The 27,997-nt window shown below is 39.7% G+C and overlaps 1 protein-coding gene across 1 annotated transcript; it reads left to right on the forward strand.

The window, feature by feature from the left end:
- The first annotated feature begins 100 nt into the window (after positions 1-100).
- LOC124864081 (voltage-dependent calcium channel gamma-3 subunit-like) lies at positions 101-27,891 on the forward strand. Its single transcript, XM_047358704.1, has 4 exons — positions 101-1,077; positions 18,404-18,487; positions 23,615-23,755; positions 26,113-27,891. The coding sequence occupies exons 1-4, from the start codon at positions 861-863 to the stop codon at positions 26,622-26,624; spliced, it is 954 nt and encodes a 317-aa protein (XP_047214660.1). The 5' UTR covers positions 101-860; the 3' UTR covers positions 26,625-27,891.
- The last annotated feature ends 106 nt before the right edge of the window (positions 27,892-27,997 follow it).

Consider the following 27,997-nt stretch of genomic DNA (forward strand, 5'->3'; position numbering starts at 1 on the left):
CGCGGGCGGAGTTTAGAGACACGCGCGGTTAATTTTAGTTTGTGTTGGTTGGACAGAGAGGATGATGAGGAGGAGGAGGAAGGCGATGAAGAGGGGGAGGAGGACAAGGGGGAGGCAACCGCTATCTTTTTTTCTTCTTTTCTCTTTTTTCCATTTGTACCAACGGGCACAACTGGCTCAGGCGTGTTTGAGTCCAATTGAATTGCATTTTTTTCCCCTTTTATTTAAGGAGCCTGCCTCTTTAAAACGCATTAAACCCAAACAGTCGATTGGTGTCTTACCACTGAAGGCTTTAAATATGCGAGTTTGGACGACATGTAGCCTTTGACATCGAAGAGGGGGAAAAAATATGTCGACGAGTCAATAAACCCACCATGGAAAGCCTAAAGGTCGTCCTTATTTAAGGAATGGGATTTTTTCTGCTTAAAGCGACGTGATCGTAAGAGGAAACCCCGAGGTGAGTTAGGGGCGAAAACTGTTTAGAAAATAGTAATTTGTCCTACAAAGGCGAGTTGTTGAGGAAGAGCCGCTACAGATATAAAGAAGGCTAAAGGAAAATATTCACTGGGACACGAGGGCAGGATGTGGCATCACCCTCCGCTCTGAGTGAGTGTGGGCAGTGTCGAGCTGTTGGGGACAACCGGTGGTCGCTTCCTCCAGCCTCCCACCTTCCAGATGCAGCTATTTTCCTCCATATGCTCACCAAATATTTCAAAATATTTTCAGTTTTCAAGTGCCTGTCTGCCCGCAACACCTCTCTTTGACTGTTCCAGTCTCGAAATTAGAGAAATTAAACAGTGAATCTAAAAAGAAGAAGAAGCGGAGGAGAGGAGGATTAAGGTACCCAGGGAGCCGCCTATATGAAGATGCTGATGTGTGACCGCGGCGTCCAGATGCTCGTGACGACGGTGGGCGCGTTCGCCGCCTTCAGCCTCATGACCATCGCCGTCGGCACGGACTACTGGCTGTACTCGCGCGGGGTCTGCCGCGTGAAGAGCAGCGGCGACAACGACACGAGCCGCAAGAATGAGGAGGTGATGACGCACTCCGGCCTCTGGCGAACCTGCTGTCTGGAAGGTACGTGATCAGTCTGACTGACTCGCTGGATATCTATCTGTCTCACGGTCGAAGCTGTCCCTTTGTGTGTGCGTGTGCATGGGTACGCCATACCCCATGCGTTCATGTGCAGCTCTCTGCTCTAACACGCAATCACGCATGCAGACACCTCCCATACACTGCGATACCAGAGGAGCATCAGTGTGTTTCTGCCTTCATGGGTGTGAGCCGAGGTTATGATCAAGAACTTGGAATTTCCTTCTCCGGAGTTAGCGCTTGCATTCCTCCACACTCAGTCAGGAGTGTCGGAATTATAACCAATGAAGACCTTGGTCTGCATGTTTCTTGCCCCTATCTTTGATAGAAATTTGCCATAAATTCATGTTGTTGTTGAGAGTCAAACAGCTTTCACTCCTATCAGAGCTTAGTCTGAATGACACTGGTGTTCATGGAGCAAACTGTTGAATGCAGTATACAAACACAAAAAGTTAAAATCCATTGCCTTGAGTAATCCTTAATTTCCTTAGATTTACTGGCAAGGAAACAGACTTCCTTGTAGACTTGAGCAAGGTTGTTAATGCACCTGGGAAACCTTTTTCAAAAATACAATGACTTTCTCTTGCCTTCCAAAAGTATTAATACGCTTGAACCTTTCCACATTTTCTTCCATTACAACCACAGACATTGATGTATTTTTATTTATTAATTTGTGTTAAATGTGGTAGACCAATCCGAAGTAGCACATAATTTTCAAGTAGAAGAAAAAATAAACATATTTGTAAGCTTAAAAAGATATCATAAAGATTTGGCTCGCTTTTGTATTCAACCCCCTCTTACTCTGATACTCCTAAATAAACCCTCAACTGATTAATACATCTGATTTCAACTTTGACGTGTCAATGTTAAGTCTGCAGTCACTATGATTTATACGTATGTATTTTGTTTATGTTCACAGCACATTTAGCTGGTGCAGCTTGGCCCTTATGAGTTCATTTATAGATCCCAAACAATTAGAAAGTGATGAAGACAGCAACAAAGTCTGCAACATTTATTGAAATTCCAGTCAGTACTAATTGAAACTTAACTAATTTAATTGTGTAACTTGTGATGTTCTGGTAAAAATATCAATATACGGAGTAAGAGTCCGCTGGATTAATATGCTCAGCGTGAATGTTAATTTCTAATAGGAAACACTTACCTCATACATTGACAGCAGATCTGTGCTTTTGAAATTGCCCTCATGACATTGACAATATGTCTCTAAGGCATCTGAGGAATAATTGTTATTTGTAAAAAAAAAAAAAAAAAAGCAGCACAGGACAGCAGTAAAACAATGAAAGGACCGCATGAAATCTTGGATTTCTACTTGTGTTTAGTATCTCAACAGGTAAGACAGTATGCTTGTCATGTCTGAGCTTAAGCCTAGTTTATTTTACTTTATTGCCATGCATGTCAATCTCTTTTAAACTGTATAATAAACATAAAAAACCTGATTTAGATGTCTAAGAAACTTTCACTTTTAGACCAAATATATATCCAAATTTTAGCCTAGTCCTCTATAGACAGTTGAGACATTGTTTAAATGTATTTTCAAACAACAAGTGGTTACTGGGTCAGCACAACTAATTGCCTTCATAAATTACATAATTAGTAAATACAATAGATTCCACTTCTTTATCATTTAATGTCAAAATAAACCCAGCTGTTCTGTGCCACGGATGTTTGTACGAAAACATCAGTGAACAAACAGCATCGTGAAGATCAAGGAACACAGCAGGCAAGTCAGGAAGGAAGTTATGGACAAGGTTTAAGGAGGGTTAGGTTATAAAACAATATTGCAACATTTAAACATCCCACAGAGCTATGTTCAATCCATCATCTGATAACGGAACGAGTATGGCATGACTGCAAACCCATCAAGACATGGTTGTTCACCTAAACGGTCAGGGTGGACAAGGAGAGCATTGAACGGAGAAGCAGTCAAGAGGCCCGTGGTAACTGGAGGAGCTCCAGAGAACCATAGCTCAGGTGGCATAATATTCACTTCAACCTGTTATTGTCCCTACAGGAAAATAACAAGAAAAATAAAATACACATTCATAGCCTCACCAGTAAAAACACTAAAACACAGTAAAAATCCTTTAAATACTACAATCTTAAAACTGTCATCGGAAATCAAGCTTTAATGTAATGTTTTAAAACAAGTCAGTTTTATTGTATAATCAAATGCAAGCTTCAGTAAGTTTTTCATCCTGTTAGTCCTGGGCTCCAACAATTTAAATCCCTTGCTAGATGGTAAGAGCTCAAATTTCTCTGTTCAGTGGTTGCTCAGGACAGGGGACAATGTCACGAGTCTTAGATTTGAGTCGCCTGTAAAATCTACGAGGCAGTTCGGGAAGTTTGATGGAGGTGACCTTACTGGCAATTTGTTGTATCCCAATGAAGGACAGCTGAACATTGTAATAAAAACAAAGGCGAGGACTGATTCCAAATTTTGATATGCTCTGCTATTTCCCTGTAAACTTATAAAACTGATAGATATGACCTCTTTCTATCTATACATGTCTTTGGTTTTCGTGATATTCTGTTGATAGAACAATAGTTAGTCATGTGTCCACAAACTGGGCTTTTATAGATGAGTGGCAAGGTGTTAGCCACTGTTGAAAGAAAACAAAAGGACATATCAGCTAATTTACAAATATCATGTGGATAAAGGAAATCTGGTCAGTTTTGATCAAAATTGATTTTTTTGTTGCCTGTTTGCAAAATGCATATGTGGTGGAATGCATCATGCTGTGGGGATGCCTTTCTTCTGCAGGAACAGGAAGCTGCTTAAAGTTGAAGAATGATCGTTGGAGCTAAATACAGAATAACCTTGGAAGAAAACCTGCAAGAGATTTGAGACTGGGACGGAGCTTCCTGCGACATGACTCTAAACAAAGGGCTGGTTTCGATTAAAACATATTTATGTATTACAATGGTCCAATCAGTGCAGACCTAAATCCAATGAGGACAGCTCAAAATAATAATTTCTGAATCAGCAATGTTGGTATGGAGATACCTCTAAAGACGTGCAGCTGTAATTGCAGCCAAAGGTGGTTCTACAAAGATTTCACTCAGAGAGGATGAATACCCACGCACACAACACTTTTTGGATTTTTATTTGTTAAAATGTTTTTAAGACATTGTGTAATTTTCTTTCCACTTCACAATTATGCTCAGCTTTGGGTTGGTATTTCACATGAAAACCCAATAAGGTAAATTGTAGTTGGTGATTTCAAGTTGAAAAGAAGAGCAATGGAAAGGTACAGGATATAACTCTCTTCAGCAGCACTGTCCAGCTCATTCTGGGGCATCCAAAGACAGTCTGACGACAGAAAGGATATATATTTCCTCTGGCAAGTTTTGGGTTTGCTCCAGAGAAGAATCCCAGTATGAAGGCCATGAGAGGTGCCCAGAGCCATCCTAATTGTATCATCGCTTCACTCTGACTTTTTCCCCTCATCTTTTGAACCCATGACATTTAGATACTGTTCATCTGCTATAGATTGTTTTCCTTCTTTTATTGTAAAGAAGAAGAAGCCTCTTTAAGTTGATTGCTACTTGGTTGCTTGGTTATTTGGTATTTGTTACTGTTGTGTGCAAACCAAGTCTTTAACCTGCAGCCAAACACGCACACTTTTATTTCTGCAGCTACAATATTAGCGTTTATCAGTTGTAGGTGTAGGCTGTGTTTGTGTTTTACAGACAATGCAGACAATAAAATAAAAACCTGCTGTGTTTGCTTTGGGAGAAGGTGAACGGAGTAAAGACAGGCATCCAATGTGTTTAAAAATTTGATTCTACATTTTTCTTGTAGACCTTAGTTTCTTTCAGGTCATAGGTGGTGATTGTTGGCTGCTTTGCGGTGGGAGACAGTTATCCTGGGTTTGGGGATCAAATCCTGGTCTTTCTCCTTGTTTTGCATCAATTTGAATAACAAAGGGGGAAATTGTGAGTTGTACATTCATCATTTACATTTTAGCATGCCATTTAATAAAACGGATATGAACCGATTGGTCCTCCTATTTGTCGTATTTTAAAGCAAACAAATGTAACTTTGAGAAATTATTTTAAGGAAAAGGGTAGAATTATTAGTCTCTTTTTTTAAGTAACAGCAAAAAAAAAAATATTTCAGTCCTGCTATTCCTCTGCAAAATGTTTCATTTGTTACCAAAACATTGCATGCTTCATCCCTTTCTTGTTGTGTACATGGATCAGCATGAAAGTCACTGCCAAGCATAACCATCTCATTCTTGGGGGCAAAGAAGGCTTATATGGCCAGATGGTGCAGGTACAAAGCTTTAAGGGAACACACTCATTGACATTCACACTGACACACAAATGCATATTCAAATGCACATAATTGTACTTGCATGAATAAATCGAGAAAATGTGGGATATCCCCAAGCCACCATATACGCACAGCTGAGATAGAGCAGTTAATTCAATGTCAGCACAATGTCATGCACACATATACACAGGCCGACCAGTGAGAAACACTGACAGACATGTAGATGTGCATTTGCTCACGTTCATACAACTAATTGCAGAACAACAGTGGCTATGTTCTGATACATCTTTAAGTTTTCTGTCCATGTATGCTACACGTCCCTTCCTTTCAAGTTATAGATGTGCTAATTCTAAACACCTCATAAGTTTCTGCTAGAAAACAGAAATTCGATCATCATCTGGGGCCTTATTTATAAACATGGCGTACACCCAAAACGGTGCCTGGAACTTCACCTTCCACGCACAGGTTGTGATCTATAAAAAACAAGCTTGACAGGAGAATGTGCGGTCCCTCACGCAATTCTGACCCATGCGTACGCCTGTTCTGGAGACGGGTAACTGGTGGCGCAGATGGAGAGGTGGAAAAATTGAAGCCAAACTGCATCATGATTCCTCTCAGACAAACAATTTCACTCCATATCAAACTTTAATTATATATCAGCTTTATCATAAGCATTCAAAATCACATTGTTTATGCTTGCGCTGGTGAGCCATAACTATATACACGGACCTTTCACATAAATAAAAAAAGTCTTATAAGCCAACTTAAATCTTAAATCAAAGACTGCTCAACATTTCAACCAAACTTTCTCATTATAGCATTCCTCTCCCCGATGATCACCAGGATGATGGGTACCACAGATTAACACATACATTGTGAAATGGTGTGAGGCACTAACACTGACTGCTGAAAACATTTAAATACCGTGGCAACACTTGTATGTAATGCTGCGCGATCAATGCATTGGCACTGTTGGAAGAAGTAGGAGGGAATGTGTTTCAGGGATCACCAAGTTTTCTTGACACCTGATGATGACTGGCTAATATGCCAATTTAGACTCCCTAGAGCATTGCTCTTGGATCTATGTGCTGAACTGGGTCAAGTATTAGAGAGACCAGTACTTGCCAGAACCATGCTATTCCTGTTCAATTACAGGTGTTACCACCCTGGGGTTCCTAGCAACCTGCTCTTACCAGTGCGAGTTAGCTGACTGGTATGTGTTAAACATTATCAACAATTACTTAACTGTCTGCCTGAAGCTACTTTAAGGAACATAATTCTTTGAAATGATCCATAATTCTGTGATATTGCAGCCAGCACCACGCACAAAAATGTCTGTCATCCTGGAAGGCATTGTTAATATGACCAGTCAATATATCAGATTTTCTTATGCTGTGGCTACCAAACATGATATTCTTTCCACTCTCCACCTCACTCACCAACACTTTGATTTCTGCCTCGGTGAAATTGCGTTTATTTGCTCTTTTCACCATGGTTGCCTTTCTGAACCATGAAATAATATGGATCAGCTGGCTCATTTAAATACACATTGACTTTCATGAGGTGCTTTGCATTGAACATTTATGGTTAAATGTGGACGTGTGGAGAGCAGAACATCAGGCGGAACCCTGTACACAAATGTTAAGCTGCAGCTGTGATTTATAAAGGGGAAATTCCTTAATGGTGTGCATGGTTTTATAAGTCTGGATTTCCTTTGGCAATGTTATTTTTGGCTTTTGGGCATACGTGCACTCTTAGTATAGATCCTATGCAATGTTAGTATATATATATATATATATTAACACACATATGTGCATATAATTATCTGCAAGTCTACTTTATTAGTTAGTGTAAAGAAGGCAAGTCTGCTACATAACATATTTGATTTACACAATAAAGATTTAAAAATGCTAAAAAAAAACATTACAGGCTATTTCAATTGAAATGGGTTTTTCGTAACAAGAGCTTGCTAACTTTGCATAGATGTCGTTCTTTAACATGAGACAAAGGCTGTTAGAAGTCTTTTTCAACCCACAAATAAAAAGTATTTTTGGATAATCACTTACACATGCAGACATTATAAATTTTTATTTGTTCTGTTGAATGATTGTAAATGTGTGCAATTATTGTCCCACGTAACAGCATGTGGTCATTGTGGAATGTTTTGCAGCAGTAAACGCTTTTCTCTGCAGGTGTGCTGAGGTGTTATGAAAAATGAGGGCAAAGAAGACAGCAGTGGGATAGGGGAAAACATGAATGAAGAGAAACAGGAATTTTCATGAATGAAGTGCGGGGAGGGAGGTGCAGAAGGGTAGTGGGTAAAAAGTGATGGATGAGATGTGCATGCCCTCAGTTTCAAGTGAATCTACAGGAAACGTCGGGGCACTCTGTTGCCTAAAATTCTCTCATAGTAGAGATTAAGAGGGGCTCTAAAAGCAAGAAATGGATCCAATTAACTAATGACATCACTAGCAAAAAGAAAGAGAACAGAAAAAAAAAACAGGTAATTAAAGATATGGAGTGTTTTAATGTCACCTGCCAGCAAGGGGCCCTGGCATGAAGATAGACGAGGTGTAAGGATGGTTTAGTTAGAGATAGATAATAGCTCTTTAAGATTTTACGTGCTGCTGCAGGGAAAGTCAAGTGACTATTCATCCATTGCTGGGTAGGGGGTAGAGGGAGATGGTGAATGCAGCTAAAGCAATTAGTCACATGAGGGATATGATCCACCTAGCTAGAGGAACAGTGAAAATAAATGGTTTAAGTAGTGATAAGGTCCATAATAGTGGCTGAAAGGAAAATGGGAAACAAAACTTAAATATAGAGTTGACACCATAAATTTACATTCATTGTAAAAAGAGCCAACCTTTTCCCTCATTGTCCGACCTTAAAATAGAGTAAACACTTCCTCTTTTAGGTCAGGTAATATTACCAAAAAACATTTGTATTAGCAAGTGCCAGAATTCTAAGAGAGAAATTTGTTTTTATTTTTTTTTCAAACTCAGCAGTTTACATAGAATAAGATTACTGTTGCTATTAAAAAATTGGGCAACCCCAGATGATGAAGTCATGCGTGTAAGCCGCTGATTGGTTAATTAATAACATTTGAGTTAAATGGAGGCAAACGTGTGGATGCATTTGAAGACACCTTAAACTCACTGCCTCCTTGTGTGCATTGTGCTTCAGTCCAACACAGTGCTGCCACCTACATACTTCACAGCTGGGATTGCATGTTCTGGGTCCTGACTTGATGAAAGTAATAAATATTTTTCTAAAACAAGTCTCTTAATATTCTGGCATCTAACAAGTAGAAATAATTAATTTTGATGATCCTAACTAATGCAAAACAGGAATAGTTTAGTCTGAACTGTATGTGTAGTCAGTTACAGACGTTACAAGTACTTTTGCCATGACATTATTGTCTTGTCTTGATTTTTTTTTTTTTTTGCTTTTAAGGATTGACTAGGTGTCTGGCTCAATGCACTCAAGCGATCGTATAATTTATTGCCGAATTAATCAGAAAGTAGGCCATATTTAGTTTCAAGCTTCATTAGCGCAAACAGAGCTTTTGCACAACGTTGCATTAGATTAGGTCAATGCTGAGATATCTGAGTAGGGATTTTGTAAAAGCTTTAGCAATGATACACATATAAGTATATATGAGACCTGTCATAGTGCAAGATTCAGTAATGGTAGAAACATTGCATCACAGCAAAAGTTACACAGAATTAACAGTTTGAAGAGGATAGTTAAAAACACCAAAAAACAAGCTGTTTCAGCTTTTGTGATTTGCTAAAAGATATGATACGATGATGGAAAAGAAACAATACCAATTAAAACTTCAAATACATTAAACAATTTCAGAGCAAATTATTTTTTAAAGTAGTTACACTAAAAACTATGATTAAATACTACACTAAGAACATTAATCATTCAGCATGGTGAAGGTCAAGCTGAACAAAGTACGCCAGTGCAGAGGGACTACAACTACTCATAGCCTCTGGATATTTTTTGCCTTTGTGGCACCATGGTTTGGTTTAATAGAATTCTAATTCTCGATTAGCATTTTAGTCAGAGTGCCTCATGACAGTGCCCCCGGCTGCTGGATGAAACAGCAGACAGCTTCTGAAATCTGGTAGAGAAGACTCCCTAAAGTAAGGGGGCTGCTACAGGAATCATTCCCACAGCTCGGAACTGTGACATTTAACAACACCATATATGTACTGCTCTTCTGTCCATGTAGTTTGTTAACAACTGGAACAAGCATCTATTAAACTGATAGGAACTCAGAAGAGATGAGGCAGCTGACTGGAATGGAATGAGTGGATATTTTTTGAATGTTAGGAGAAGAGCTAATAAGAAGAATTGAAACTTGAAAAGGGGAATGTTTTTGAGGAAGCAGAAGAAAGGGAGGACATGTTGTTTGAGGAGGAAAAGGAGAAAAGAAGAGAAAAAGAAGAGGTGTGCAGCTGAGCAGAACCTTCCTCGTTCTCTTTCATCCGGCATCACCGTGGAAACTAGCCCCTTCCTCTCTCCCCCCTCCTTTGCTCTCCCGTTTTCTTTCGCCTGTAAAGAGGTAATCAGGGAGAGCGAGAGAGGTAGAGAAGCAGAGAGAAAGTGGCACAGTCACCCAGACTGAGCTGTCAGAGACACTCTGAGGAAACAAGCAGTCCAATTTGCTCTGCTTTTTGACTTTCTTTCCTGTCGCTTGCTCACTCCCTTCTCTTCTCTTATCTACTTCGTAAAACCATTTCAATTTTGAGTGCATGTGGCCACACGCCCGCAGCTTTTGTAAAACAAGCCAACTGATTGAGAGCAAAAAACACAGCAATTTATATGAGTTAAAAAGTCTAAAAGATCTCACATTCAGCACTTCTTCTGCTTAGACAGATTAGCGTTGCAGACTTCCACATGGATAAGACGTTGCATACATTTGTCAAATTTCATAAGCTAAAAAAAAATGTTCATGCTATCTCACATCACAATCTCAAACTATAATGCATCTTATTGGGGTTTTTATGTCAAAGACCAAAACAAACTAGTGCATATTTTTGATGTGGAATGACAAGGATAAATGGTTTTTAACAGTTTTACAAATAAAAATCTAAAAAAACGTGGCATATGTCTCAATAGCATGATTCTGTCACCACCATGTTTCAGAGTGAGGTTGGTGTGGTTAAGGTGATCTGCAGTGTTTGTTTTCTGAAACATGAAAACTTTTCATGTCGGCCATAAAGTTCAGTTTTCGTCTCATCTGACCAGGGCACCTTCTTTTTCATGTTAGCTTTTCATTTACATGGTTTGGCAAACTTTTAGCACGACGTTTTGTGTCTTTCAATCAACAGTAGTTGTTCCATAAAGGCCGATTTGCAGAGTGCGTGACTAATAGTTGTCCTGTGACAGATTTTTCCACCTGAGCTAGAGGTCTCAGCAGTTTTTCCAGGGGTACTGTGGTCCTTTTGGCTACTTCTCTAATTGATGCTCTTCATGTCTCACCTGCACGTTTAGCTGAATTTGTCTTGGTAGGTTTGCAGTTGGGCTATCCTTTGCATTTTCAGATGATGGACTAAACAGTGTTCCATAAGCTGTCCAACGTCTTCAAAGTCCTTTCAAATAAGCAGCTGTATCATACTGAGTTTAATAGTCACAGGTGGACTCTATTTACTAAGCACGTGGCTTTTTAAGGCACTTGGTCTCATTGTATTACTGACCACTTCATTGGCCTGCGCAATCTGACTTTATGCAAAATTGCTCCATTGATTTTATGCCATCTTTTATCTTCCATTTAATGCATTATTAAAGAAATCTGAAAGAAGAACAATTGTCTAGCTGCAAGCCTTGTCTACTGCTATGCTGGAGTTAATAGTTCTTGACCCTATCACTTATCACTGTAGTTAAGAAATGTCAAATCAGTTCATTTCTGACTGCCTGTTCCTTGCCCACAAGATGTTGAAATCTCCTTTGCACAGCAAGATTGTGTGATCCTAGTCGCCATGCTACCTTTTTTAACGCAAAATAGGAAATCTGGAGGCAGTGAATGAATGCAAATATCTCAGAGGTGGCTGTATGGATTCCCAGATAAGCTACGCTGCCCAGTGAGGTAATTCAAATGGAGACTTGTGTTGTTTTAGTCAGCGACCAGCCTCATAGTTTGACTATTCTGCACACATGCTGCTCGTTGGTGAGAGCGAGACAGATCAAGGACGAACATCTGGCACCTCTTGGCTAGTTGGTCATGGGGATGTCTGGGATAACAGTGCTGTTTTTGTTTGTCTCGTTTTAACCTTGTTTTAAGGCAATATTTTATGTGTTATTTTGAGTGTTTGTTACATCACAAAAAGACTTAGAGTCATAGCTGCTAAAAATACTTGGCCTCTACAAGAAATGTTTTAAAGTTTTCAAAGTGGAAAATAGAATGAATTTGTCAGTATATTTTATGTCAAGGGTTATGTCCTCTTTATGTTTATGAAATTGTTGTTTTGTGACTTAATTAAAAAAAAATGGTCAATAAGTGGGAGATACTGCAGCGTTCTTGTTTTTGGTCATGCTGGATAGAAGCAGAACTAGACCTGAGAGAAAAAAAAAGATAATTAACTCAGAGAAAACAGTAGCATGTTAGGGAAAGGTCTCTTAGGGAGCAACTTTAATGCTGTGCGCCATAGGAACTACGGAGCACACGGTTATTAGCGAATATTAATAAATGTCTAACAACAGTTAATATTTATAAATGTGAATTCAAAGGCTTTTAACCGTGCTTACTGCATCAGTAGCACTGCTGGTTGGATGGTGTAGGGGAGGGGTTGTGGGGGGGGGGGGGGGGGGGGGGGGTAATAACATTAACTAAAGTGCTGCTGATTAAAAGGAAACAGAGAGATGGCTCCAAACCTTGGTTAGTGAACATTTTGTAGGGAACTGAGGACTTTCAATGGCTTATTGAAAGGCAGGCATTTCTTTTGCTAATATGACAGCCAGGTCTTTTGTCCTGAGCAGTGTCCAACCTCCCACAAGGTAGCTGAGGTGATGCCCTGTCTTAGTGGAGGTAAATGAGTAGAAAGAGGGTGAAACAGTGGAGTCTGGGGCTGTAGGAGGTATGCCCACAATAGAAAGAAGGGATTGCAGAATAAGTTACAAGTTCAGTCAAAAGATCTGTTTACTTAGGACAAATAATTCTTAAGCAATGAATACAAAACTAACGCCATAACACTGTGTCCTCAGAGGGATCATATCTTTAAATATTTTGTCCCTTAGGCAACCCTAGACCTTTTAGACAAATGTCCTTTGTTTTTGTATGCTTGCTGCTGAGCAAGCTTGATTTTAGTATTGCAATACACCTGATGGATGGTCAGATGATGTTTGAAACCTTGTTGAAGATTAGTTGTCCTTTTTTCTACAGTGGGACCTTTATACTGCTGCTTGGAGGCTGTTATCTTAATGAATGAACTTCCTTCCTTACTTATAGTCGAAACCAATGGTGTCCACATCCGGTCATCAGGTCCTGGTGTCCCATTTGTCTTGGATGTCTTCCAACTCTAACACAGCTAATTGAAATGGCTGAATTACTTCCTCAGCCAGCTCTGAAATTCTGCAGAGGTTTGGCTAATGATGAATATATTTGATTCAGGTAGGCTGAACCATAGAAATATCTAGAACATGAGGACTGTCAGTGGATACCGGTGGTCTACTTCAATGGCTGCACAATTCATTTTTGAATTTAATGTCATCGCAATATTCATGTGTATCCGACAGCGCAATGTTTGAATTGCATTCGTTGTTGGCTAATATGCTCCAAATATCATGAGCTCACACTTGGAAAGCTATTATAAGTATTGAGCCTGTTTTCAGCCTGGATTCAGTTTAACAGCTGTAGTCACACAAACCTGACATAGATTAGCAGCGGGGATATGAAACAGTGACTTAATGTTATTCCAGTGCCAATCTGACTTTGTATTTATGTTAAATCTCAGTGTTTTTACTATTTTTATTTTGTCTTTTTGTCTTAAATTAGATACATAAAAACCAAAACTAAATCTGTAGTTTAAACATTGTGCCCAAAACATCTGGATTCTCCACAACCCCATCTTTAGCTGCAGATGAAAGCACTTCCTTCTTCTGGCCTGTCTCAGAGTTGAAGCCAAGAGCCAGTTTATCAGTGCTAGAGCCAGAACCTGTGACCATGGAAATAGAAAGAACTGGGTCAGCTGAGTTAGAAAAGTCTCAACATTTGAGAGCCTTAATGGTGTTCAGATTTAGCTTCAAACAGTCCAGCACCACTTCCAAAAGAGCACCGGCATTATGGGGGGAATCTCTGTCAACAGGGTTTGACAACTGAAGAGACTTAGGATACTTGAGTGGCAGTAAAGAAACTTCATGGACCTAAAGGATTCAGTAGCACAAGAGATGAGACTAAAAGGGAGAAAATCATTAATGCAACACCAGAGCAAGCAATGAGATGTGGAAGACAAAAGTATAATGCAGTTCCCTCATTTGTCCTGAAAAGGGCAAATATGTACATCCATTTTAATCATTTTATACATAATTTGAAAGAAAAATAGTTGCCATTCATAGTAAAGGTGGACGATGATTTTTATATCTTATTCTCATATATTAAGCCCATACTAAGAGGTCTTATTTTAACAGGCCACTTTAGTGCCTCACAATTCTTTCTAACTTCCAATTTTCTCTGCAAGCCTTTGTAGAAATCTTGATAAATTTCTTTAAAAAGTATGAAATATTAGACAAGAATGTTAAAACACCTAAATCTTTCCCCAAGACGCTTTCACCTGCTGATTTTAGTCGCTCCTCCTATCTGTGTGTGCTTACATGTCTGTTTAGTGGCTGAAAGATAACTGACTGGTTATGACACCTGATGTAAATCTGTGTGAGAACAGCTGACTCACTTGCTGATAAAGTATTCAGAGGTAGCTCATCAAAAGATATATCAGGGAGCCAACAAATAAGTGACTCATATGTACCTACACAGACCAGTCTTTCTCTAAGGGATGATGCAGAGGCAATGTATTTGACGGTGATCCTGTTTTTTGTTATGTTTTTCTTTTGATTATCTCTTTTAAATCTTGTTCTTGTATGTATTTTTTCCACAGATGTGTGTAGAGTAATGTGCCCAGTACAAAACAAGAGGAAATTTTACCTAGTTTAAGTTGGCCAAATCTTTATTTTTTTAAAGAGTTTATAAAATAAAATTCAATTGGTTGCGCAGGATGCTGACTTGCTAAAAAGGTTATGACCCTGGAGAAACATAAATGTATTTTTTTTCTGTGTTGTATTACCTTTCATTCATTTACTTGTTTTGCATTTAATTTCTACAATATACATTTTTATTATTTTAAAAAAATTTTTGAAGGAAATTGTGTTATGTTAAAGTTAAAGGTCTCCTGGTCAAAATTAACCTCTGGTTGCTATGTTTTTAGATATAAAAAGGGCCTCTGACACCATTGACTGCAAAATTGATCTAAATTCTTACCTTAGTTACTGTTTATCCAGCTGGTTCTCAGCAGGAAGTTCTACATCAATTAAATTAATGGGAAAAGCCATTAAACATACTTGATAAATAACATCACACACATCACCCCAGTATAGAGTTATATAGATAAAAGTTGTTATGCATTTAATTTATCTTTCGCAAAAAGTTTTTCTGAAATGTTTTCGTATGACCTTTTCACCATGGCATGGTTGGGAACTCATGGGTAGATATTGCAGCACACAGCCAGAGGACTAAAGCTACTAGATTTAAGGTTATCGTAAGCATAATTGGGAGATCCCGTTGGTGTCTTCAAACCTTGACCTTCATCTTCAATCTGTGTGATTCACGGCCAAGTGTGAAGCAGTTGGGATGAGAGTCAGCTCCTCCAAGTCTGAGGTCATGGTTCTCAGCTGGATAAAGGTTGGTTGCTTCCTCTGGATCAGGGGTCAGTCTCTTTATGCTTTAAACAGAGTTTAGGTTTCTTGGTGTCTATTGAATGAGTGACAACAAGAATGGAGTGAGAGATGGATATGGGGATGGGATCTGGGGTTATGTTGGCATTGTTCCAGTCTGTCATGGTGAACACAGAGCTTAGCTTAAAGCTGAAGCTTCCAATGAACCGATCCAACTACACTTCAACATTCACATTTGGTCATGAGATATGCATCAGAACAAGATCCTGGATAGAAGTGACTGAAATGGGCCCGTGACCTGATCTCAGACAATGAATGGATAAATAGATGGATGGATGCCCACAAATAACCAGATTCCTCAATATACCAACTTTTACAGTGGACTCCATTTTATTAGTGCACATCTGTCAATATCTTCTTTACCACAGAGACCATAGACCCCAGAAGCCATGTTAAAAGTCAACTTAAAGCACCATTACAGTCAGGTGATGAACTTACTCTACTATAAAAGCATTTTTGCCTTTTTTAAAAAGATGATTTTTTTATCAGTCTAACAGCTAATTATTTTCTGCTGATTCAACTTAATCATAACTCTTAGTGTTGGTTCAACTCTCAGCTTTAAACAGTTTTGTTTTTTTGAGTGCTTTGGAAAGTGAAAAGCTCTTCTTCATAGTGGATCACCATCATACAGAGCAGAGAGCAAAGAAGGGGGAGGGGGGCTAGAAATAAGCTTTATGTATATGTAGCCATGGCAACCACTTCATTTTGAGTGTAAGCATACAGCAAGACCTTTAGTCTCTAGATATGAATATCGTTTTAAACGTTCCTCTGAGATCCTGGGTCGCTGCACTTTAGACAGAAGTGAAGGAAAAGCGTTAATGAAAAGACGAAAGAGCTGTGAATTATTAGCAGTACTACACATACGGTTGTATTCAGAAGCTGGATTGAATGGTGCTACTATTAAAGTGTATCTAAACAGACCTTGATTCCTGTAAAAGTTATTACACTATAAATCGAGGTTACTTTCCTCAAGTGCGTGAGCTGGATGAATCAGTTTGTGAATAATTTTCTGAGTGTGGGTACTGGAAAGAGCCTCTTCAAGTACAAAAAAGGCATTAGGTTTAGTCATTCATTTGTTCATTGCCAACCTCTATTCCCTCTTTTCTCCCTGATTCCCCTGTGCCATTTTACCATCAGACCTCTTTCAGCCAGCCCTTCCTCTCTCTCCCTCCCTCTCTTCATCTCTCTGTCAGCTTCATCCGTCCTCCATCCCGCTCTCTTTCATTGCTCCCATGGTCCTGACCATGTGTGAATGGGGCTGAATGATGGGTGGGAAGATGCACACCAGGGGTAGTTACACATCTACATGTCATGTACAAACACACTTTCACAGGCATTTGCGCATACACACACACACCAGGGATGCTGGTGTATGCGTGTGAAGGGTTGGGGATGAGGATGAGTCACTCTGTGCGACACATGGCACGCCCGCAGGAGGCTGCATCCGATTTAATATGACACAAACAAACACACACACACAGAAATGTAGATGCTGAAGACTTTTACTTACATGCGTGATTGATGATGTTCATGCATCATGTTAACGAGCCTGGTTTGCGTTTCTGTTCCTGATGTCTGTTAGCAGACTGTGTGTTTTTTCCTTAATGTGGTAACTTTGTGTGAATGTGTGTGTCCCAGCGTGCTTGGTCTGATAAGACTTTTCATTAGTGTTTCCTGTAAACAGCCTGATTGCTCTTGCTCTGTCTTCTGTCATCTGCTGTTTCTCTGTCTCAGTTGGCTTGTGCTGTGTTTTTTTTTTTTTTCTAGTTTTGATTAAAGATGTGAATCTTGGCTGACCTCACAATTCAATTCAATTATGATTACAGTTTTTTACATGTTTTAAATCATCTTTCTATGTATCTCAAGAGTATGCTGCACCTTTCAGTAAGCCATGCAGTAGGACCATGTGATTATATTTATTATCAACTGCTTTTCAGTCAAAATGGTTTAAATCTTTCTAATCGTTCCAGGTTCCTCTCTACCAGACAGTGTTTTGTACGGTTGAGGCAAACTTGGTTGCTTCTCTGATTAATCCTCTGCTTTGTCTGTCTTTTGTCAGTTTTGGAGGCCCTTTTCACTTTTTATAACCTAACCCTGCTTTAAACTTCCCCACTCCTTTATTCCTGACATGGCCGCTGTGTTCCTTGTTCTTTAATGTGCTGTTTATTTATTTAAAATCCTTGTATCCACCTCAACACCAAGGTTTTATTTGCTTCTGGACAGTTTCTGCTGTTTTGGCATTGATACATCCTTTTTGTAGTTTCCTGATTACCTTACCACCCCTTTACCCTCTAAAGCTTTCATGCTGCATTAAGCAAGAGCCACCAATCATATTACAGGCACAGAGAGCCCGAATTGATGGTACTTGCAGGCTAAGCAGTTATTTGAGATATGCATGTTGCGTATATTTGGGATATATTTTGCATTCCTACTGTGCAGCTTTAATTTTGGGCTGAAAATTCAGTGAGGATCTTTATTTGTAGAACCTCAGTCTGGATCAAACTGAAAAATGGTTGCCTCATTTTATAGTCTGAAAACAGTTTCACTTTAAAACAATAAGCAGAAGTTGTAGCCATGGTTTTAATGTTAGAGCAGCAAAATGAGCTGCTGTAGGAGGCAGGTTTAATTTGTCCTCATAATCCAACATCATTTCATATACTCACCAACAAACCAAACAGACAGGCATTCTTTAATGCTCTACATTTTGGGAAATTTGCTCCCCCATTTTCCAACATAATCATGTGCCTATGGACTCTAAATACAATGTGAACCTTAATGTAGACTGTAAGTGCAGACTGAGACTCATGCAATGCTGGTACAAAGCAACTGGTTGTGACTGTGTAGATGGTTGAGAGTGAGAAATCATTCTTAGACTGCCAATTTCATTTAGCTGACAAAGGATTCATTAACAAATTACTCTTAAATTTAGCATAATAATTACCTCAACACACACTTGTCAAAACCAATGTTGTGTTTGTGGATGCAATCAAGAAAACCATCAGAGAAATGTGTTTTATTAAAAAACTGTGGATTTAAACTGAGTTGTGTTGTTTTCTGCAGGAACATTCAGAGGTGTTTGTAAGAAGATTGATCATTTTCCAGAGGACGCCGACTATGAGGCGGATGCTGCTGAATACCTCCTACGTGAGTAACTACTCCCATCTTTACTTGGCTGTAATAAAAACAACTTTCACATCAGGAAGTAACATCATACAATGTTTTTTTCTAGTTTCCATAACCTTTCTTTGGTTTTGCTGTCTGGCCTCAGGTTCACAGTAACACTTTCTTTGAGCCTTACAGGTTCCCACAAATAACTGTGGCATCTGAGATCACCACAATTACTTTCTTATACTCTTCTTTTTACATATGGAACAAAAAACTGAGAAATAATAGGAATAAACGAGTGACCAATGACCTATATTATGAACATGTACAATCTGATCAACAATACAGGAACCCCTGTAGAACTATTCTTAGTCACTCAGTGATTTCCATCATAAGCTATTTCCAGCGGTTTTCATCTTATCCCTTGCTAAACCACAATGTAGTGTTTTCACTCCTACATTGTAAGAGCACTGGTGGCCATAGTATTCCAATTACCTTGCTGTTTTAATGTTTGTTACTGGACTGGAGCTGTGACAGTAATATGAACTTATCCACATTGCGTCCTGACAACCAGCAAGTGTGTATGTCAGTCTAAACCTGCATCCTCTCCCAATACATACACACGCAGACAAGCGTGTGGGAACCCTTTAAAAATGTATCTTTTATTACAGTAGCAGGATTTAACACTGAAAAACTTTAGACAAAAAATGTAATTCTCAGTATACTATTTAGTGGGGGGGAAATCCATTCATGAGAAATAAAATAGTTTTTAGCACAATCAATGGTGGCACAATTATTGACACCCCTAATAAAAACTGCAAAATAAACATAATTAAAGCCTTTTTTAATTTTGTACATGGATTTTCTAGGATGTACTAATTAATCCATGACCTTCAGTCAATTTTGCATTGCCACTTGCTGGATGAAGACCCATATTTGACTTTATAGCACACACAGTGAGTAGGGAGACAAGGGAAGTTAAAAAAAAGAAATCTCCCTGGCTGAATTTTACAGAGCTTCAGAAAATGTGGCTTCTTGGGAATGCCATGCCAGTAAAACAACTGCAAAAACACTATCTACATGTCATGTTTAGGAAGTCAGTCATTTTCTACCGCTTATTCCATAGTGGGTCACGCGGGAGCTGGTGCCTATCTCCAGCAGTCTATGGGCGAGGAAGTATCCCTGTAAAAAGCCTTTTCTCTCCTACCATTGCAGACATTAACACGTGGCATTTGCTAAACTGTCCTGGAACTTTAACTGGAAACATGTACTGAGATTGAGCTTTTCATGAACAAACACTCCAGGTGGGTCTGGCATGACACAAAGGATTAATATTTGGAAAAGTGCCCAGTGTTAAGCATGGTGTAGGTTCTGTGATGCTGTGGGTCTGTTTTTCTTCCAAATGTTCTAGAAACCTATTCAGACTATATGGCATCACAAGCTCTTTGAAATACCAGGAGTTTTTATGTAAATCTGGTTTATTCTAGATGTTAGATTAGAATCAAAATCAGCTTTATTGCCAAGTTTGTACTGACAAACAAGGAATTTGTCTTCAGTACACTTTTCTCTTAAAAATAAAGAATATATTTTTAAATGTACTTATATACACAAGTGACTTTACAATATAATATAATGTGGGATCAGTTCAAGTATGAATGGTGTTGTTCTGGAACTCCGACTGTCAAGTGTTCATCAGAGAAACAGCCTAGGGGAAGAAACTGTCTCTCTGGCAGCTGGTTTTAGCAGGTTTTAGCTGGGTTTGGCCGACAGCACTCTGTGGCGCCACCTGAAGGTAAAAGCCTAAACAGTTTGTGTACAGGGTGTATGGGGTCTGCAGAGATTTTAGCTGCCTTTTTCCTGACCCTTGACCTGTATAAATCCTGGATAGAGGGAAGGTCAGCTCTGATTATTCTCTCTGCAGACCTGATTATTCGTTGCAGTCTGGACCTGTCCTGTTTTGTGGATGATCCAAACCACACTGAGATGGATAAAGACAGGACAGACTGAATTATGGCAGTGTAGAAGATGACCAGCAGCTTCTGTGGAAGGTTGTATGTCTTGAGTTGCCTCAGGAAGTACAGTCTTCCGAACATTGTCTATATGCGAGGATCATCACAGGTTTTGAGAAATGGTGGTTCCTAGGAACCAGAAGTGGTCCACAGTAGATACAGTGTTGTTGAGGATGTTGAGGGGGCTGTCTGGGGGTGTTGTTCTCCGAAAGTCCACCATCATCTCCACAGTCTTGAGTGGGTTAAGTTCCAAGTGGTTCTGACCACACCAGTGTACCAGCCGATCCACCTCCTGTCTGAATGCAGACTCATCACTGTCCTGGATTAGTCCAAAAACCATGGTGTCATCTCCAAACTTTAGGAGTTTCACAGACGGCTCCACTGAGGTACAGTCATTTGTGTAGAGGGAGAAAAAAAGTGGGGACAGAACAGTCCCCTGGGGGCGCTGGTGCTGATGGTTCTTGTGCAGGAGAAGATGCTCCCTGGCCTCACCTGCTGCCGCCAGTCCTTTAGAAAGCTGGTGATCCACTGACAGGTGGAGGCCAGGACTTTGAGCTGGATGAGCTTCTGGTGGGAGATGTCTGGGTTGATGGCCGAGCTAAAGTTCACAAACAGGAATCTGGCATAAATCCCTTGGTGGTCAAGGTGTTGCAGGATAAAATGTATAGTTCCAAGTTGACTGCATCACCTGCCGACCTGTTTGCCCGGTAGGCAAACTGTAGGGGGTCCACCAGGGGAGCTGTGATGAACCTTGGAACAATGATTAAAGTGATAATCTTTAACACATTACACAAATTCAACTTTCTTCTGCAGCCATCTCACTCCTCAGATTTAAATACTATAAAAAACATGTGAAGTGAGCTTTAGAGAAGAGTGCATAAAAGAGGACCCTGGACTCTAAATGATTTACAGCTAGGGTCTGGTGTCTGGGGTCTAAACCTTGAGGGCTGATATCATGCAACTTTTGGATGCAACTCTAGTCCAAAGAACCTGAGTCAAATGGATGAATTACCTCCTCAGCTTGCAACAATTGATTAAACGCTTTTAATAACCTAATTATTTAATTCATGTTTTCTGAAGTAGAAACACATCTAAGCGTTGCAGGACACCAGCACTCGAGAACTGCAGTTTCAGAGTTCTTCTAAAGAGATGGTGCAACGGGGAATGGTGATTGAGCCCTTTCTCAGGATGCACCAACGTTGTGAAAAGGTGTATAAGAAAAACCGCTGTCCTACTGGCAAAATTGAGTGTTACAGTTTTAACAGCAGGTCCTTTAGCAATTGTGTCAGCAATTATTTCTTAATGTGGGATTTTGTTTTTCAACTGAATACATGTACTTGAATTAAAGGTTGGATTGTTTTCTACATTTTTAGTGTGGGATTATACAGCTTCAATACAAATTCATTTATTTTAAGGCTTTCTACATATTTTTACCAGTGGTGCTGGTAAGTGTGACTTGCTTTGTAAATTGCATCACTGAACTCCAATTTGCAGCCTCAGTCATAGAGACATTTCCTCCTGGGCCAAACTCCTGCTGCAGCAGCACCGCCCTATTTGTATGTTCTCGAATGCTTCTCTTTTCTTTCATGCCTCTATTGTAAAATTGATCTGCATGGTCTGCATATCGGTCATTGTAAAATATGACCAATATGCAGCTTTTTGAAAGATAAAATATATTGCAAGGCTTTTACCTTTATATTTGTAAACTTTTGGCCATCAAACAGAGGAGATAGTCAAACCTGTGCCCTGCTTAGCCCATTAAAACATATACTAGAGATTCAGTCTGCTTGGAGATTCTCCAACTCCATTTTTTCCCTGAGATGTTTGACTTTTATTAAAATAAAAAGTTTTATTTCTTACAGATGAGTTTCAGGGTCTATATAGTAATGTGTAAGCATGTGAAGTGTGTTACAGTTTTATGGCAACATGTAATAGCAGAAAGCTCCAACAAGAGAGAACAAAAAGATTCAGCCTGAGTCTTGTTTTTAATGTTCACTGAGCAAAGACCAACATCCCCCCGAGACAGCCAATTAACCCACAGGATTCAGAGTAGATTAGCCAATAGGAAGCTGGGACCTAGTGACAAGCTTTTCACACAGCCTAGGGTTGTGGGCCAAATGGGCAGGGCTTGTTTGCTGTTATTCCAGAGGCCAATACTGCTCAAAATAATTATATCTTTTTAATAAATCCTCCCAAAAAAATCAACATTTTATATAAAGCTATAGGGCTGTGATGCAAAAATCACAAATTGTGTGCAGACATCCTTCACTGTGTGATCACGTCAAGAACATATATGGAGCTCTAAATTTTCACCCCTGCTGCAGCCTCACTTTCATATTTATCTTCTCTGTTGTTCATTATTTCAGTGTGCATATGTCAGTGTGACTCTCCATCTGTCTTTCTTTTCCCTCTACGTCCATCTCTCCCTCTCGCTTACTTTCTGGTTGCAAGCCCTTGCAATGCATCAACACGTTCTGAATTCAGGCGCAGTCAGGCGTGCATCAAAATACTGCAACATGTGTGTCTTGAGTGCATGCTCTAAGTAGTGCAGTTCATGTTGTTTTGGCTCCATCTCCTAGCACAGTGCATTTAAACTGATTCAATGACTGTCACTTTTGAATGTGTAAATGGGTGGTATTGTTATGAGAGGGAAATCTAGCTTCTTGGAAGCAAAGGATAACGAAATAAAATGTGGTTTAAAAAATTGTACAGTACTGCACTTAAATGGCATGCATTGTCATGTCCCCAACTTTTCCTTTTTAGTTGTAGCTTGTAGCACAAAATTGTTACATGTTATATAGTTATATATATTTCATGTCCAAATAAATTGCAGGGGGTAGGGCATGATAGGAAAAAGGCAGTCCAGAAAATAGAGTAACCCAGTCACATATGTACATTCAAAGCTGTGCATCAATCCATTACACAGATGGCACCTGAGACGAGTAGTGATGGCAAAGTCTCCAGCTTGAATATGATGATTTATGTTTTAAATCTAAATGTGAAACTCCAATGTCTTCAAATTATGTCTGATGTAACTGTTGCACTGCCATAGTACAAACGATCTGTTTAAATCAGTTCAAAGTAAACATAATATTAAGACAAATATTTCATTGTGTGTGTGAGTCAAATGTCCTCCCTGTTTCCTTCGTGCATGCAGGTGCTGTTCGCGCCTCCAGTATATTCCCCATTATGAGTGTTGGTCTGCTGTTTCTGGGGGGGCTCTGTGTAGCTGCCAGTGAGTTTTACCGGAGCAGACACAATGTCATCCTCAGCGCAGGAATCTTCTTCGTATCTGCAGGTTAGTCATCAATGTGCATCTATCCCTGTTTGTGAAAGTCAGTGTCCTCTCTCCTCTTTCAGAGTAGGAGTGTGGTAATCACCTGCTCTCTGTGACTTGATGTAAAGAGATAACAGCAGAACAGCATTGTTGAGGGACACATTTCACCCACTCTACCCCACTGTTTAACAGTCACAAGATTAACCCGACAATTTGCTCTTTCTGATAGGTCATTTTACACTTTGTGTTCGATACCATTAATGAATGCCATGAATGCAGTGAAGGTTCTCCTTTTAGCAAGACAACACCAGTAAGCATATAACCAGAGCTACAATGGTTTAGATGAAAGCATATTCATGTTTTAGAATGGCCCATTTCAAGTCCAGACCTAAATCCAACTCAGAATCTGTTACAAGATTTGGAAATTACAACTTTCGTCCAATCTAGCAGCTTTGAGCTGATTTGCGAAGAACATACCACAAAGAAGGTAAAGGTTTACAGTTGCAGCTGCAGCTTTAGCATGAGCTACAGTAACCTATATTTGGGTTATAGTCTCATGATCTCAAAATCAGCCTTAAGAATAAATCCTTACACATTCTATTGAGTGAGTGGGTCACTGGGGGAGCTGGTTCCTATGTCCAGCAGTCTACGGGCGAGAGGCAGGGTATACCATCAACCACGCACACACCCATTCACACCTAAGGGCAATTTAGAGAGACCAATTTACCTAACAGTCATGTTTTTGGACTGTGGGAGGAAGCCAGAGTACCCAGTGAGAACCCGTACATGCATGGGGAGAACATGCAAACTCCATGCAGAAAGACACCTGACCAGGAATTGAACCTAGGACCTTCTTGCTGCAGGGCAACAGTGCTACCAACTGTGCCACCGTGCAGCCCAGACCTAAATTTAATATTAATAAAATGCATCTATTCACTAATTATGAGTTAAGCAAATTAAATATACAAATACTACACTAATTCTACTCTTGTACTAAAGATAAAATGGATGTTTTATGACAAGAAGAATAACATTATTTCATTCATTAAAGATCTAACTTTTATCAGCACTGTATCAGTCTCTCAAGAGCCTTTAGAACAGGGTTTTATGACCTAATTCTGAGGCCTAATACCTGCTTTAACTTGAGAGGGATAGTGGGTGAAACAAATTTATCACCAATACTTAATTCATCAGCTTTCAGCACCAGAACTTCCACCATAAAAGTAAAAAGAGTGACTTATTTCTGTCAGATGTGGACTGTTCAACTTTGAACGAACCTGCTTGCATTTGTGCTCAGGTGATTCCCCCACTTCTGAAGGATAGTCTGCTTTTTTTCTCCCACAGCGGTTGTTCTGTTAAAGGTCTCTCCGAGGCCTTTTCCACCAAACCAGCAATACAACAGTTTTAAAATTTCTAATTAGCACCAGAATAGTACAAGCTGACTATTTTATCTACCCACAGTTTATTTTGAAATCATTGTCACATAGTTTAAGTAGGTCAGCTAACTGCTGAATTCACAGCTGATTATTTTCTACTGAATCCATAAACCCAATTTCTGACCCAGTTCTTTCACACTGTTAATCTTTGCTCTAAAAGATGTATTTACCTCGTGTTTTCTAGCTCCTGGTGCAGATGAGAGATCACCTGATTCACTTGTGATATTAAGGAAAAGTGCTCAAATCAAAGTACTAGATGATGCTGAGCTCCTGTCCAAGGCATGAAAGTAAAATTTTACACAGTTTTTTACATTAATAGACAAAGGAACCATACAATCAAAATGAAGATATATTTAATACAACCAAATACCATAGCTTAGTTTCAATCATTTGAGTGTGAATTTAGCTCCTCTCACAGGGAGCCTCCGCTTCTGGGGGAGGAGATGTCACCAGGAGCTGATAAACCAATCAGAAGTGGGATTGGAGTAATATGAGACTTATGTCATTTTAGATAGCCACTAAAAAGTGTTTCTATTATTTCTTTCTAAGACACTTTCTGTAGAGGAGTAAGAAGTTATATTCATCAGACTCTTGATCCCAGAGGAAATTTTGAAGGGTCCTGGAGAAAAGCAGTTCCGAAGTGTGCATGTTCACTAGAGTGAAAGGTGATAGTATATGCCCTGGAGTTCAATACTTTGTTTATGCCTCCTTCCATCTTCTATAATCATGTATTTGGGTTCTTTTAAACACCCGTAACTTATAAAAAAACAGGCACCTCAAATGTGGTAGACGTGCATATCATCATTTTAAAGCATGTTGATGTTGTAAAGTTCAAAGTTGTGTCTTTTTGCTTTATTGCTGTTTATTATTGGGATATAGAGTGTGTCCACACTTGTCTCATCCTCCTGTGTATATTTTCTGTTCTCCATGTTTCACTTCCAGGCCTCAGTAACATTATTGGAATTATTGTCTACATCTCAGCCAATTCTGGAGACCCCGGTCAAAGTGACAGCAAGAAGTCCTACTCGTATGGCTGGTCCTTCTACTTTGGCGCCCTCTCCTTCATCATGGCTGAAATGGTGGGCGTTCTGGCAGTGCACATGTTTATTGAGAAGCACCGTCAACTGCGTGCCAAGTCCCGAACCGAGCTCATAAAGAAGTCTGCCTTCAGCCGCATTCCCTCCTACCGCTACCGATTCCGGCGCCGCTCCAGCATGCGTTCCTCCGAGGCCCCCAGCCGAGACGCATCGCCGCTGGGGAAGGGTGGCTACACGGGGCCAGCCGCCTCAGAGATGCCCATGTACACGCTGAACCCAAGAGAAGCAGGCAATGCAGGCAACAAACCAGGTGGCGGCATAGGCGGGCTGCTCAACTCAGAAAGGGAGTTCCTTCAGAGCAGCACGCTCACTAAAGACTACAACAAGGACCCCAACCGCAGGACCACACCAGTCTGAAGAAATCTGGCTGTAGATATCACCCAATCAGAGTATTTTAAAGAGAAGGAGGGGAAATACAGTGAAAATCCAAGCAAACAAGGGGAATACCAGAGGTTATGGGGTCAGGAAGGGGTTTGATTAACTCTAACTGTAAACTGTGAACTTTTTAGCCTTTGAACTGTGAATCCTTTGCCCTCTGAAAGTTTCTCAGTGTGTAGCAGGGTGAGTTTGATGGAGAAGTTGTTCCGAACTCCACGTATACCTGATATAGTTATATAATTATATCCATAACTGCTTATAAAGGATGACAATTGTAATTTAGGTTCATGATTTTCATGTTCATAAATTGACTTTCTGACACATTTTTAAGGGAAAGAAAAGACAGATATAGAGGTAACTTGTTTGGAGCAACTTCTCCTGACAAAGTGCAACTAATGTGAAATTGAGAAGACAGAAAAGAAGAGAAAATCGGTGTGATTTTTTATCTTTAGACCTCTCTCCTCCTGTCCTTTTGGGTAGAAGTAGAGCTGGATTAATAAAGGGAACAGTTAACTTTCCAAGTATGATATTTATTGGTGAGAAAGTTACATTTATTGCAAGGCTTAATTCAGCTTTTGTTCAGCTGGTTTAAGAAAAGAGAATTTGTGGCATTAACATTTGTTGCATTGGTTATTTCTCCATTTGTTTACTATTAACTGACTTCAAACAGAACTGAAACTGAATTGAGCTGATTCCATACTAGACCTGCCAACGTTGGCTGCAGATGAGCTGTTGGAGAGTCAGTAGAAAAGGCGACTCAACAAATCTAATGTTCGATCCGTTGGTGCTTCCTTTCAGCTGTGTTTTTCTGCCACTTCTTCTTCTTTTTTTTTTACCTAAAAATTCAAGACAACCAGATATCTGTCTGTTTGCTTTCACAAATCACCTTTCGCCTTCCATGTTCTTACATGTAGCCCCATACTCAACTCACTGACACCCTCTTCGCACATCCTATTGCCCTACCTTCCCTGTACTTAAATCAACAGTAGATTTAGCTTCTGTCTTCCTTAGGGTTTTCTGGACGTTATTTTTTCAGGGTAAAGTTAGGGATGGAGTCGGTGTAAGGGAGACCACTGAGCTGTGAAACATATATTAAGGCAGTGCCAAAAAATGTACTTAACTAACTAGGAATGGACTTTTTGTGTCTGCCCGATACCTCTCGCTGAACATCTTTCAAATTAATTCAACGTAAAGTTGTTTTTGATTGATCAGAATGGCTGCTTTAGTAAAAAGAGATAAAAATGGCCATTTAGCCAAAGAAGGCATCTCTCCAATAGACAGTTTTATTGGTAAAGAGCTAGGCATATGCTAGGCAAATTATTCATCTGTAATTGCAGCAGTATAATCTCACA

The sequence above is a fragment of the Girardinichthys multiradiatus genome, chromosome Y, assembly GCF_021462225.1.
Source record: "Girardinichthys multiradiatus isolate DD_20200921_A chromosome Y, DD_fGirMul_XY1, whole genome shotgun sequence".
Classification (NCBI taxonomy): domain Eukaryota; kingdom Metazoa; phylum Chordata; class Actinopteri; order Cyprinodontiformes; family Goodeidae; genus Girardinichthys; species Girardinichthys multiradiatus.